Genomic DNA, 15,727 nt, shown 5'->3' with positions numbered 1-15,727 from the left:
GCCCAAGAAAGAACCGGGTGACTGGCGTCCGTGCGGTGGCCACTGGGCTCTCAACGCTCACACTGTCCACCACAGCTATCTCCTTCCACACATCCAAGACTTCACTGGACATCTGGAGGGATGCAAGGTGTTTAGTGAAGTGGACCTTGTCAATCTGTGCCATACGATGTGCCGAAGACGGCCATCGCTACACCCTTCGGCCTGTTTGAGTACCTGCGGATCCCTTTGGGATATGCAACAAAGCACAAACTTCACGAAGATTCTTTGCTGAAGTGACGCGCGGACTCCCGGCTGCATTCGCCTACATCCACGACACCCTCGTCGCGAGTTGTACTCTCCAGGATCAAGAGCGGCACCTCCGGGAACTTTTTCAACGGCTCAAAGCATTTACAAGGTCGTCAACTCCCAGAAATGTGTCTTCGGCTCTTCTGAGCTCAAGTTCCTGGCCACCATATCCCGGCGTAGGGAATTCGAATATTGCCTTCTCACGTCAAAGTTGTTAGACTTCCCAGTACCCACTACCCTACCCAAGCTCCACGAGTTGCTGGGCCTAGTGAATTTTCCACGGCGCTTTATCCCGTAATGCACCGAGCTTCCTCCCCCCTGACCAACTTTGTTCGCACAACCAAATCCTCATCCTCTGAATTTCCTGGTCTCCCGAAGGTCAGGCTGCTTTCACGGCTGCAAAACAAGTCCTCGCCGATGCGATCCTTCTCATCCACCCTAGGACTTCGGCGCCCACACGTATTGGGTGGATGCTCGCAGCGTGGCCATTGATGCTGCTGTCTCGCAGAAAAATTGACTCCGAGTGACACCCACTGAGTTTCTTTCCTCGGAAGCTCCAACCTGCCGAGACTCGCTACAGCGCATTTGGCCGTGAGTTGCTCGCCATATACTCCACCATCCAGCATTACCGCCACTTCTTGGAGGGCCAGCCGTTTTACGTTTTAACGGATCATAAGCTTGAAGGAATCATATTCTTAGCGGTAAGAAACAGACACAGCACCAAGATACACACACACCTAACTTAACACTTAACTTAATGTTTTAACGAAGGATCATAAGCCTCTGGCGTATGTTTTCCGTACGAACTGTTCTAAGTACGTCGATCGCGAACTTCGTCAGCTGGCCTACATATCGGAGTTCACAGGAGATATTCGGCACATCAAAGGCATCGAGAATGAGGGAGCCTATGCACTTTCACGCTTTAGCTACATCGGCGTGTCTATATCTGCTGTGGACTGGGAATGTGCGGTCCGGGCGCAGCTAGAAGACCTTGAGCTTCAAGCCCTGCGTGACCATTCCCGTACCCTGCGTCTGCAGCTCGTGCCTCATCCGAATGTGACAGATTGCTCTGGTGTCACATGTAATCGGCTCTACTGCGTCCATTCATCCCAGAGGCCTTTTAACGTGCCATTTTCCATTCACTTCACGACATCTGCCATCCCAGCCGCGCAGTGCCTCGTTATCCAGTGGTAGAGAAGTAAGCTAAACGGGGCTAGTCGGCACACAGTGGGCACATATTTGGCAAAGCACATAATCAGCGTACGAGAGAGATTACTGAAGCTTTCCATATCGCGAAAGGAGGGGAAAAGTGTGTTAGTGACGCATCCATCGCCTTGACAAAAAGTGAGATTGTGTACTTTGGATCGGTTGTTAAGTATCACTGCACGCGTTATATGTTGCTGTGTACTTGCTTTCACCGCCAGCCCTTTTTTCTCCTCGTCTTGTTCTTTTTTTTGTTGTTGTTTTATATTTCATCATCCTTCCCCTCTTCCATATCTACAGTATATATTGTGGCAACCTTTCCAATAAAAATTCAGGCGTGAGAAAGGGCTCGTGTCCTGGCTTCACCTTTTCTGTGTCTCGTTTTTCGCGCTACGTTTTCCTAAGACCCAGTGGTACGTCTGCCAGAACATTAACACCGACGTTCGCCAGTGGACATGCTCGTGCCTTGCTTACCAGTCCGCCAAAGTGACTTGACATACAAAGACTCCACCCCAGTCTTTCCTGCCACCTGGTTGTCGCTTTGACCGCGTCCATCTGGACTTGGTTGGACCGCTAACTCCCTCTCATGGCCGCCGGTACATTCGCACCATGATTGACCGCTACACTCGTTGGCCCGAAGTAGTGGCCATTCCGGACATTACTGCGGAAACAGTTGCCAAAGCCTTCGTTTCAGCATGTGTTTCCCGCCTCGGTTGCCCTGGCATTGTTACCACGGATCGCGGTCGCCAGTTCGAATTTAACCCCTTTCACTTCACTCACCTGTCTGCTCGGCACTAAACACTGCCGCACCATGGCCTACCATCCCTGTGCCAACGGCATGGTCGAGGGGCTCCATCTTCAGCTTAAGACTGACCTCACTCCACGGCTGGGTCGCGAACACTGGGCTTACCACCTTACTATTTTGCTTCTTTACCTACGCGCCGTTCTACGTAGTGACATTGGCTGTTCGGCGGCCGCACACGTCTTCAGTGCACCCCTGCGGTTTCCCGGAGACTTGTTCGCTGCTTCGGCTCCCTCAACCCAGCCACTGCAGTCCCTTCAATGCCTTCAGGACTCCATTCAACACCTGCACCCAATCCCGCCTCGATAATCCGACCATCAGGGCATTGTACAACCAGACCTTGCGTCCTCCACGCATGTTTTTCTAAGGCAAGACGATGTAAAGGCGCCTCTTACCCCCTCATACGACGGCCCGTACCGCCTCCCCAACACGACGACAAAGTGGGTGACTGTCCTACTGGATGGTCGTAAAGAGGCGGTCTCCTTGGATCGCCTCAAACCCGCACACATGGAGACACCTCCCCACGAGATCCCCTCGGATGCTGCTGGCTTATCTGCCGACCTGCCTGCCGCCGAGGCATCCTCATTCCTGCCCCGTCACATTTCGCCGTTCCGTCTGGGCGGGGGGCCCTGTAGCACAGAGCGACACAGTAAAGGGGATGCGCTAAAATCGGCGTTCATAGCCGGCAAAAGAAGAAAATAAAGTTGAGCGGCGCACGATTGGTGTACAAGCACTGCACGGGATGTTCGGTTCGAGAAGCCTGTCATGCTGGACCTCTTGTTCTGCTGCTCGACTGCGGCCGCGTAAATTCTCTACAAGCTAAAGTAGCTTGGTAGGGTGTGCTTTCAAGAAATTGGCGAGAACAGCTTTGTGTGTAAAAAATTACATATCACTTGTGCATAAGTTTGCATTTTATGCTTGTGATATCGGCAAAAAAACGCGTACTCTTGGTACAAATTTTACACACAAGGAACATGCTCCGCGTCACGACACATTGTAATAGGCGAACATTCAAAAATCGCGCACAAAAGAAGAGAGGACCAATAAGAGTACTCGGAGTAGCGCTTTTAGAAGTAACGATTCTCCGCGTCTTCTCAGTCCTCCTGTTTGCTGTCGTGCGATATTTTTCTCTTTACTTACTAACTACCAGCATGCCCATACATACACTCTTAAAGTGGCCTTTACTGTGGATATGAACTGAATTACTTTTTATGAATACTTTTCTCTCCCGTTTCTGCACTGTGCCAATGATGGAATTTTTTTTCAGGCAAGAATGCCATATGAGCATCTATACAAAAACTGCCTTTGTCCCAAAGTTCTGGTATGCGCGCATCGACACCGGATCCGGCAAAGTAGAGACAGGCAAGCAGGAGGGCGACTACACGTATTCTCTCAATAAAAGGGACTCAGGCTACACCATAAAGAAGGGCGAGGTGTACACGATTTCCATACGCTCGGAGGAGAACAAGTACTTCGACGTGAGTACCGCGGATGTCATCTTTCTCTTGTTTTTACCGCACTGCATATTTCTAAAATTTTTCTAGAAGTGTCTGTATTTCTTGTGAAGGGCTGCAGAAATTGCGACCACCTGGGGTTTTTTAACATGCGCTGACATCGTATAGTACAAGGGGCCTCTATAATTTGGCCTCCATCGAAATTCGATAGCCGCGGCCGGGATCAAACTCGCGCCTTTTGGGTCAGCAGTTTTCTAGAAGTGTGCCATGCGGCAGCCCTACTCAGCAGGAGAAGGTATCTGAGCGGCGGATTCGCGCAGGGACGGCTCTGACTCCATTTGTACAACATCGGTGGCGTGAAAAAAATATGTGCTAGCAACTGAGGAGTACTCGCTGTGACGCCGCACCGTACATTTCTGATGTTCGCCACTTATTGGGGATGTGGCCAGCGACGGTTCCTATAAGAAACCTGCTCCTCAGGGAGTTGGGCCTGCGGTGGAACCGCGGAGGCGACTATGTGAAGCGGACTATGAGCAATCACTCACAAAAACCTCTGCGACTACCTCAGCGAGACTGATCTTCACTCCTTTTTTTGAAGTTCTGTCTGCTGCACTCCATTCCGACTTTCTCAGCTTATGCTTCCAGAAGTGTCTCATAAGGCATAAGATGAGAAAGGCGGAATGAAGTGCAGGGGCGGCAGAAAGAGAAAAGGAGTGAAGATCGGTCTCGTGAAGGTAGTCGCAGAGGTTGCCGGTGAGTGATTGTTCATAGCCCGCTTCACATAGTCAACTCCTGAGGGGCCGCTCTCTAATAGGAACCGTCGCTGGACACGTCTCCAATAAGTGATGTACATCACAAATGTCCGGTGCTGCCCCACAGTGAGGGCACCGGTCAGTTTCTTCAGTGATTCCCGGGGAAGCCAGATCCAGTGTCGCGCATCATAAACCATCCGCATATTGGTGCTTCCACACCGATTTGTACACGACCGTTTCGTATTGCTCCTGTAAACGGAGGTTCCACCTCACCAACCACCCAGATGGGTCTTTTATGCTGGCCAGCCAGCATTGCGAGTAGTGGTCACTGACAGCTCGAAAGGGTCTGCCGTAGACTTTTGCACAGAATTACTGATCGACCACATCAGCGCAACACATTCTTTCCGAGTCGGTGAGCAGCTGAATTTCTGGCACGATAGTGTACGGCTTGCGTAAGCGATGACTCGTTCTGCGCCGTCCTGCCACTGTACCAGGACCGCCCCAAGGCCTACGTTGCTGGCATCGGTGTGTATGTCGGTTGGTACGGCGCCATCGAGGTAGGCGTGTGTAGGAGGACGTTGCACGCGGCGGCGTAGCTCTACGAAAGCATCGTCTTGGTCGCTTCCCCATAAGAACTGTCAGCGCTGTAAAGGGTTTAGTTATTCTGTACAAATCTTAGACAAATGGCCGATAGTAAGAGCACAGCCCCCAAAAACTGTGGAAGAGTATTCTTGTCAGTGGGGCGTGGGAAACTGGCGACAGCAGCGGTCTTGTCGTGATCTGGGAGAATACCGCGCGCTGATGCCCGATGAAGCGAAGCTCCTCAAAACCGAAATCTCATATTTCTCAGCCATGATCGTATGTTGCGCACAATGGAGCGACCGGAGCGCTGTGTGCAGCCGCTGGAAGTGTTGCTCGAAGGTGGGCGAGAAAATGACGACATAATCCGGGTATACGAGGCACGTCTGCCACTTGAGCCCAGTCAAGACAGTTTTCATCATGCGTTGGAAGGTGGCTGGCGCTGAGCAAAGACCAAACGGGGGCTCCTTAAATTTGTATAGACCATCAGGCGCCACAAAAACAGTTTTCTCGCGGTCTCGCTAGTAAACCTCTATCGGACAGTATCCGTTTTTGAGATCCAAGGAAGAAAACCACCTAGCATCACGTAGAGGGGCTGACGATCCGTGGCACGCCACACTTCACTCTATCTGGGTCGCTGGTAGGCTGGTGGAGCGTGGCCACGAGGGAAGCTCGGCGGAAGCATTGCTGGAGTCGCGGCATTGAGGTCGTACCCAGAAGCGTTACGAAGAACGATCGTATAAGTGGACCGTGCATCAAGCCGGCGAGGAACCTGAGAAATTTGGTGCTGCTGTGCTGCCAGGCGCCCCTCGACCCGGACGGCTTCACTCAGTGGCTGGAAAGATGGCGGATCGGAGGGCATTCGGAAGGCCTGCAGTTCCTCTCTGACGACAGGCCTGACCAGCACGCGTAGAAAGGTCGCGTCGCTACCGAGAGGCATAGTGGAGGGATCAGACGCAAAGGTGTTGACGTCGTGATTGTATTGACGGGCTCGCTGTTCCAGCGTCTTTTCCATAGTGGCCGTCTCGAAGAGAAACTCTGCCGCAGTGCACGGTGGGCTGCGCACAAGTCCAGCGAAAAGCTCTTGCTTGATACCTCGTATGAGGTAGCGAAGCTTCTTGTCTTGAGTCATATTGTGAACCGCGCGTTTAAAAAAGGCGGGTCATGTCCTCGTACTACATGCGCACACTCTCGTTGTGGCGCTGGTCGTGCGAGTGTAACGCAGCTTCTGCTCGCTCTCGACGAACTGCATTCCAGAAAGTGGTTATCAGATTGCGGCTGAAGGCGTGCCAGGATGCAAACGAGGCTTCATGGTTTTGAACCATGTCTGAGCCCACTCTTCAAGCGCAAAATAGTCATTGGGGGGCTTATGGGCATCGCTCAAGCCATTATAACGGGCAACGTGCTCGAAGATCTCGAGTCAATCCTCGGCGTCCTCGAACACGCCGCCATGAAACGACGGGGGTGTTCGTGGCTGGTAACAGAGGATTTGCGCCGAGAGCCTGGCCTCAGTTGCCATGGCAGCTGGTTCCTCCGAAGACCAAGGTTGCGTCGCCCTTGTTGATGCCGGAAGGAGTCCGGACTCAGGGGACACGCCGCTTAGATGACGGCCGTGGCGCTGCTGAGCGGTGAACTGGGGTGAGATCTGTGCTGGTCGGTCACCTACGCGGATCTGAAAGCGCATCCAGCACCTCCACCAGATTTGTTACGAATATTACTCGCCACGCAATCGGGGACAGAAGAACTGCTCGAGGCTGCCGAGCGGCCGCAAGCAAGATGGCGAGGCATTTCTACTTTCTCCCCTTCTGAGCTGTGTCTGTATCATCGGCACACGCAAGCACATGGATAAAAGGGATGGCCTCCAGGACTCGAACAAGGGGAATAAAAGCCACATTAAGTAAAGTGGGTGCGATAACGAAGAATTGAGGCACTCCTCTATTGGAAGTGAAGCTACCAAAGGGCTTTTTGTGGACACGCACACTGAAGGTTCGATTTGTTAAAAAGGCGTGAATGGTTAGGAGAAAGCGGTGAGAAAGGCCAAGAGTCTGAAAGGAGGCAAGAATGGTAGAGTCAGGTATGTTATCTTGTGCCTTTGTTACGTGTGTAGCGATCCCCGTTCGAACAAGGTGACTATGCGGAGAATGGTGAGTCACGCCAGCAGCCAAAGTAACGAGAACAACTTTTGTTCCATTTTTTTGGGGGGCGGGAAAGCGATTTGGGAATATGGGTAACAATTATGGGAATCCAGCCGTCATGACAAGCGTGTGGTGAGAAAGTTTTCGTAACGCTTGCAGTTGTTAGGTGTGAGGGAAATTTGGCGAAGGTCAATGAGACACTGGAGGCTGACCGGACTATGGTATTGGAACCGCAGTGTAATGCTCCCACTCTCCCTGCATGACACTAGAATGCCCCACTTTATTTATTTATTTACCCTCAAGTCTTAGGAGGCGTTACAGAGGGGGTGGGTACAGGGTTAAACAAGATTCCAACAAAACAATTTGAAAAAGAGAGAGATAAAGCAAACGCGTGCAAGCACTCCTGCTTGGGCAGCACTGCTGCCGGCAGTATTTGGAAATAAATAAATATTGAAACATATGTTGCAGGGCTTAAGAAAAGAAACAAAATGCTCTAGACACAGCAAACGAGCGATAAGAAAAAACACGAAATAAGCAGGGTAGACAGTCAAAAAAATTTTAGCGCGTCATTGAATGCCACAGGATCTTGAATATAGGCAATGGAGGGGGGAAGGTGGTTCCAGTCCGTTATAGTTTTTGCAAGCAAGAGTCAGAAAACAGATTTGCATGGCAGTGTGGGGCGCGAACTTTATATGCCTGATCGACACGCGTTGATACGTAAGTAGGTTCAGAAAAGAGTTCGCTTTTCAGTAAAGGGTTATTGAAATAATTTTTTTGAAACAGGCACAAACGGGAGATCTTCCTTCGAGTGTGCAAGTTTGATAGACCTAGTTGTGATTTCATTATGGAAACACTTGTAGTACGGGCATAATTAGACAGAATGACGCGCACTCATCGATTTTGGATTGCTTCGGTGTCGTCGGTTAGTGTGGAAAGAGCTGGGTCCCATATTGCGGAGGCATGTTCTAGTTTCGGTCGAATTAATGTTTGATACAAAATTACTTTGAGATTATTTTTAGCTTGAGATAAGTTCCTACGCAGATAACCGAGAGTGTGATTAGCATTGCTCGTAATATATTTCACATCAACATGCCATGAAAAGTTGTTTGTGACGTAAACTCCGAGATATTTAAAGGATGTGACATTTTCGAGAGCTATGGAGTTAATTCTGTAGCAGTAAGGTATAGGCATGTTGCTACGGCGGAATATTGTCATGATTTTGCATTTACTGGCATTTAAAGTCATAAGCCAATTGTTACACCAATGTGATACCGCGTCAAGGTCGGACTGCAGGAGTATGTTATCATGAGCGTTTGTGATTTCACGATAAAGAACACAGTCATCGGCATAAAGGTTTATGGATGAGGAAACACAGTCAGGAAGGTCATTAATATACATTAGGAACAATAACGGGGCCAGAACAGAGCCTTGTGGGACACCGGATTTTACAGAACAAGTAGATGAAGTAAAATTGTTAGCTGTAACAAACTGGGAGCGACTAAACAGGAAACACTCAATCCATTTTATGATGCAGGGGTCAATGTTCAGGTTTGGTTTATGGGGTTTAACGTCCCAAAGCGACTAAGGCTATGAGAGACGCCGTAGTGGAGGGCTCCGGAAATTTCGACCACCTGGGGTTCTTTAACGTGCACTGACATCGCACAGTACACGGGCCTCTAGAATTTATCCTCCAAAGAAATTCTAGCCGCCGCGGCCGGGATCGAACCCGCGTCTTTTGGGTCAGCAGCCGAGCACCATAACCGCTGAGCCACCGCGGCGGCAACCAATGTTCAGAATGCTTAATTTTAGAAGGAGCAGGTTATGGCGGACTTTGCCGAAGGCTTTTGCGAAATCTAGGAAAATGCAATCAATTATTGATCCCTGGTCTAGAGAAGACGCTATGCTGTTAGTAAGAGATAATAGCTGTGGTTCACACGAGTAGTGTTTGCGAAAACCGTGTTGGACAGGAGTAAAAAATAAGTTTATTTCGAGGAACGTTATGAGGTTAGAGTACATTATATGCTCTAATAATTTGCACGGGATGCTCGTTAATGTGATTGGTCTATAATTAAGAGGAGAATGAGCATTACCGGATTTGAAAAGCGGAACCACCTTACCCACCATTCAGTCCTGAGGCAAAATGCAGTGCTGTAGGGACTGTTCAAAAATGCTGGCCAAAATAATACTTCAGTGTTCTTCAAAAATTTTGAATTAACCTCATCAACACCACAAGAAGATGAAATCTTCATCGCTGGAAGTGTCAAGTAGCGTTTGAAAAGCAGTCCCTTCCAAGTTACGGAATTGGGAGTTGTGTGTGCCGTCGTGCCCGGCAGAAGGGGCAGTTTCGAGGCGTTCAGTACATGCCAGCAGCTCTGCCATGGTTAGGTAAGAAGTAATATCATCGGAGGGCTCTGCAACTGACAAGTCAGGAAGAGATGTAGAGGTGCAGTTATGGTGTGGAAAAAACTGGCGGGCCGCTTGTTGTGCAAATGCATCCTCATCCAGATTCAGCGCAAGACGAATGCTCTCTGTGTAATTTGCAAGCTGAGAAGGGCGCTCCACGGCATGAAACACACTCCAAAGATGTCGATTGCCCACCGTAGAGGACAGGCAGACGCACCATGCATCCACGGGTTGCATGCTTTATAGCTTTGCATAGTGCCGCGCACGTGCGGTATTCGGGTGAAAAGCTGCAAGAGCCGAGGGGTCATCAGGGTGACAGAAGCATACTGTTCCGCCTGGCGAGGAAGAGCCCACACATTTAGGATGTGTGTGTCTGGGTCATCTTTCTTTGCCGTAGTGGTAATAGTGTGAGCCACGAGAACAGCAGAGAGAGTAGACAGTGCTTGCTAAAGACGGGTCCACTCTCAGCACATCCAGACTTGATTATCTGTTTGAAGGGTTCGTACAATATTCCAAGCTCAGGAGCTCTTGTTCTCTTTGCTTATTTTTAAACCAAAACAAGAGTATTTGAGGTAACCCTGTAAGCCGAGTCCTTTCTACAGGTGTTACTACGTTTACGAGAATTCACTCTACGAAACCAAAGTATGAGACATGTCCTTTTCTTCGCGAGTGCTCACAGTGCCTTCTACAAGATAACGATTATCCCAACTTTGATCGTCACACCATCGCAGATATGTTTGCGTGTTATATCACTAAGATGGCATTCAAAAAGTTCTTAAAGAATTCCCAGAACCTCGGGAACTAAGCGAAAATGTCGCACATGCCGGTGAATACGAAATATAAAGTATTTCTCTTGCTTTTAATTATGTATGCCGTAAGGGTAAAATAGCGGAATACACATTGCCTCGTATAAATATTTGTTACGTAATATCACTTTTTCTCAGTACATCATTGAACTGGAAATGTTAGCTAGGAAAAGTTTTGCATGAACATCGCCAGTAATTATTTTCATGGCCACCAACTCTTCATGCAACAATTTTCTCATATATAGGAGGGTTTCACTATAACAACCAATATGTCCAAACAGGTCCCATCGGCAGGCTTCGCTTCGTCTGCTATTAACGTTTTTGCAATGGTCAAAAACGTTCCCATTTTCTTTCATATGACAATCTTAACTCCTCGATGGGAGAGATGGGAGAATAAACCGTTATTTTCAATATTTTCACGACACTACATTACAATATTTCAATATTCAAAACTTTTTATCTAATAATGGTGGACATTACTGCACGTTATCTATGATTAGCAGGTTTTCAAATGTTACTTTTAAAATACTTCAAAATACCACGAATGACAGCCTATTTCCTAGAACTGCAAATGGTCCCTCAATGTATTAAAAAAAATCGGAGTCCTGTAAGACCTCGTTATGGCGAAATATTGGCTGTAACTAAGGAATGACTTTTCCCTTTGGAAGCACTCACTGAAACGCATGTATCGCCTAAGCCCCAAGAAACCTCCTCTGATTATTTGCCGCTTAGTTTACCGATTTCTAACTGCAGGAAACGCTTTCAGGACCTCTTGACGTTAGACAATCAGATTATCGCCTACGGCCAGCGCTGTCGACCGCCGCGTAAAAGATGGTGAACACTGTTTCCTTCTATAGGGAGGGCCGAATGGTGCGTTTCGTCGATCGATACAATGGCTTCGGAGAAGAAAATCTTTGACGCAGGTGCACCAATGATCGTCGAATCTCAGGCGCGCGGCCCGCTGCCCTTCTCTATTTCCCCCATTTCTACAACCTGCTTACTGAGCGCTGTGAGCATTTTGTGCTTCTCAGGCTTCAGGTGCAGTAATTTTTCTGTTTTCGAGGTATGGTCGATAGGTTTTATTTATTTATTTATTTATTCAATACTGCAAGCCTTTACGGCCCAAGCAGGAGGGGCGTACATATGACATCAGTATACAGAACGAAGATAGCAAATAATAATCTGAAAACACTTGTTCTTTGGGCAATAGAATATGAGCAAAACAAGGACTAAACGAAATGCAAACCGAGCTCTTCATTTGGGATAGTCATAAACATAAACAAACAGAAGTAAGCCGATTAATGAAATATCCATAAATGAAATGGAAAACATGCAGCAAGGAAAAAACACCATTAGTTTGGGCAACCAAAAAGCACACAACAAAAACATATAAGAGCAATTCAAGGTTTCCATTGAATCAATGCTGGTTAGAAGAGGCAGAGGTAAGTTGTTCCAATCTGTTATCGTGCGAGGAAAAAAGAATATTTAAAAACATTAGTTATGATGCTGTATGGCGTTAGAGAGTCATCGTGTCAAAGTTCGGCGTGCCGTAAGTAGTGTTATGTATGGATCAGGAGTTAGAGCAAGAAGGTTATATTTGGTTTGGTTTGTGGGGTTTAACGTCCGAAAGCGACTAAGGCTATGAGAGACGCCGTAGTGAAGGGCTCCGGAAATTTCGACCACCTGGAGTTCTTTAACGTGCACTGACATCGCACAGTACGCGGGACTCTAGAATTTCTCCTCAAAAGAAATTCTAGCCGCCGCGCCCGGGATCGAACCCACGTCTTTTGGGTCAGCAGCCGAGCACCATAGCCACTGAGCCACCGCGGCAGCTGAAGGCTATATTTAAGAAGGAACATGAATTTTAAGCGCTGAATTTTTCTTCTACGTTCCAGTGTCGGTATTCCATGTTGTTTCATTAGCACTGTCGGGGAATCAGTAGTACGGTACTTAGAAAAAATAAACCTGACTGCCTTACGCTGGATTCTTTCGATAGCGTCAATGTTAGTTTTGGTATAAGGGTACCATACTACTCATGCGTATTCAAGTTTTGGTCTTATTAATGATGTATAAGATAAAAGTTTAGTTTCGGCGGTGGCGTGCTTCAATTTACGACGGAGAAGGCAAAGTTTCCGAAAGGCTGTGTCACATACGTTAGTTATGTCAGTGTTCCAGTTTAGGCTATTTGTTAGTGTGACGCCCAGATATTTATAACGGTTTGACAGTGCGTTTAGTGAGCTTTACTGCATCCACGCCCCGCCGATTTTCGAAGACGGGCATTCGCTGCATCAATGGAAAAGAAAAGTTCAAGACAACTTTCGGCAACCAGTTGGTCAAAGCGGGAATAGCGACTTCATGTCTATAGGCTTCATTGCGGACATCACGCTCCCATAGGGCTGAGACAAACTTCAAAGGGCCGGTTCAGACGCTTAGGAACATTGGTTTTTCGGTTAACGTGAGTTCAGCTTTATTTTTACACATGGTATAAACAAAAAAGGGGCATATTCTCCTCCTTTCAGGCCTTGCGAAACATCCATTCATCTACAGTAGTTCTCGCTTCAAGTGCTTCGATCATTTTTAGATCTTATGCGTATTCATATGTTTTGCAAAAGCAATAGCGCTTGATTCTTTCGCACATTGTCACAAACATGGTACGTCCCAAACCCTACTGTCATCCCTGTTTGTTTCTAGTTCGGCAACCTCTTCAGGAAGTATAGAAGAAGTAGCATGAGAGGGGTACATGCACACCTTGCTGTACCGAAATCAGGGCCCACCATTAATACACATGTTGATCTCTAATCGGAGCACCTTTTGCAATGGCACGGCTAGAGGACACTTTTAGAGCAAATATCAATTTCACGAGCTCCAACACAAGGAGTAGCTTTTTACAAGGCCATTACTGTCGGCTAGTGAGCAAGGCAAAATTATCCGTAACGCCAATGGCGGGCAAGTTAAGAAGCCCAGGACAGCTCGCTTTCGATTGGAAACGAGGTCGTAAACACAGCCAGTGGCTTCGTAGACGCCCCGAAAAGGATCCGTCCGTCATCCGTCCTGTCGTGGTAGACGCCACGACAGGACGGATGAAAAGATGACAAATCATATACATTTCATTGTCACTGCTGATACCACCATTTCAGTATGGGATCAGTTCTGGACTAGAGAATACGCTGTGGAATCGGTGACATGAAGTGTTCTATTTAGGTTTTTAGTTTTTATTATTAGGTTTTACTCTTTTATTATTACTTTTTTAGGTTTTTTCGCGTTGACGCCATTTGCAGATGAAGGTTGGGCAGTTGTCTAACATTGGCGTGTTGATGGTAAAAGGGAATTCGTGTTTACAAGCCTGGCTTCTCCAATCCACACTGCACAAGCTCTTATGCTCCCCGAATGAGAGCCGAAGTGAGAGCATGTGCGCTGCCGTCGTTGTGACAGCCGTGATTGTATTTTACCGATTAGGTGTCGGGAAAGGCTTTAAGATGCGTGACGAAGAAAAGGAAGCGCCTGTGCATGGCGCCCAGCAGTGTGGTGAAGAGGGACCGGAATTGCATATTTGAACGATGATAGTCTCCAACCCCCACTTTTAAATTGTGAAAACTTGGTGCAAAAAATGCTGCCATTTCAGTGATATTCAAACCTATCTTGGTATCCTGATACTACAAGCAGAGGGTTTTCTTTTCAGATGTACTTCAATAACAACAAGATGGACAGGGCCTACGTGAAAAAAGCAAAAGGTGAGCACCCTCGCTTTTGTGTCAGCCACTGCCGCTTACTCTGCGCTCAGATCCTCTTTCTATGTCAAGTGCTAGAAAATAATGAAGCCCCCCGCAGTTCAAGACTTATACTCCAGCCAGCTGGAGCCAGCTGCCAGCCAGCTGCCAGCCAGCTGCCAAACGGGCGTTGTTTGTGGTTGATCCTTCAATGCCCACACATGTGGAGGCCCTTGTGCTCGGTCGCCGTAAGCAGGCCGGTTGTGGAGCGCTAGACCGGAGCACAACGGTGCACCTCTTTCAAAGCGTTTGATGGGCGTCAGACGCAACGCTCGCACTCGAGAGCCCCGCAATGCGCGTACGAAAGGCAAAGGCATCAGAACGCAGCCAACTAAAGAGCAGGTCCGCGGCACACAAACCTCAGCCTGTTCTTTGCATTCTTCTAATTTATTCTCGTACTGCTATTATAGCACAACTAAGTTAAGTCTGCATAAATCCAGGACAAAATACAGAGAACACGAGTTTATCCTCTGAATCTTGTTCTCGAATTGACCAGCCGCTCACCCCGTGCATTCATAACATTTCGTTGTGACCCATTTTTTATCAGTTCGTTGCGATATGTCCTCCAGTAGAACCTAATTTTCCACTCCTATGAATAACTGTCCTCAGAGAGGCACTAAATGATATACCATGGTTTGCCCTGTGCAGCCCGCACACTATACACGTGTGAAAGCTGAAGGTTTGCGCTGTGCGGACTGTCAGAGATGCGCATCGTATACTATGCTTTTTTTGGATACTGCCGAATGTGCCGGGGCATTCCGAAAACCTTTTCCGTTAGGAGGTTCGGCGACACTTCCTTTATGCATGTGCACAGATTTTTACGAATTCGTTACACGTCTGTCTCCTGCTGGCTATATATCACCGCGTACTGCCAATCTCGATTTTTTTTTTCTAAAGCGAAAGTTTTGCTGGTGTAGTGAAGCCACGGTCATCGGCGCGCAATTCGACCTTCAAGTGGAGGTGTTACAGCCAGCTGACACTCCACGTCACAACCTGCAGCTCCATACGAGCGCATCCGCCGTGCCAGCCGCCATATCGGCAGCTGTGGTCACGTGGCTAACCACATGACTCGCCATTTCCCTGAAAAAAGAAGCTGGCGCCGCTCTCACGGCATTCGCATTGCAGTTCTCGTTAAGGACAGAGCGAGTCGGCCGCAGGTTGTCGCCGGGATGATTTTGCTCAACCAGGCATAGTTCTCAACCAGGCTCAACCACAATGAAGCCTTCCAGACTATAAGCTGAGTGGGGACGCTATCCCGGAATTTCCGACGGTAAACAGCAGCATGTGAATTTTCGAGTGTCACGATTCTAAATTTGCAGTTTATATTAACAGTTTTTAGACAGGCCGCAGAATTACGCAAAGAGCTCAAGATTATCGACACCCTGAGAATTCCTGCAGCTTTGCGTCATGATAATCCTTCGTCCGAAATCTCGACTGCGTCTTGGCATTCACACTAGGAAAGTAGCCCTGCTTTCATGCCAAACACCCCCGAAATGGGAAAGTACTGCAGTAAGAGCGGATTATATAGGAGGATACAAAAC

General features: G+C 48.1%; 1 protein-coding gene across 1 annotated transcript in view; it reads left to right on the top strand.

The window, feature by feature from the left end:
• LOC149326894 (uncharacterized) overlaps positions 1-15,727 on the top strand; it is a 103,591-nt gene that overhangs the window by 37,719 nt on the left and 50,145 nt on the right. Inside the window, exons 3-4 of the mRNA XM_089564718.1 lie at positions 3,558-3,768; positions 14,099-14,150. Of these exons, the coding sequence (XP_089420844.1) occupies positions 3,558-3,768; positions 14,099-14,150 (263 nt within the window). The remainder of the gene's footprint in view (positions 1-3,557; positions 3,769-14,098; positions 14,151-15,727) is intronic.

This window comes from Amblyomma mixtum, chromosome 10 (assembly GCF_055824585.1).
Source record: "Amblyomma mixtum isolate Tamu chromosome 10, ASM5582458v1, whole genome shotgun sequence".
NCBI lineage: Eukaryota > Metazoa > Arthropoda > Arachnida > Ixodida > Ixodidae > Amblyomma > Amblyomma mixtum.
This window is presented reverse-complemented; position numbering and strand designations above follow the sequence as displayed.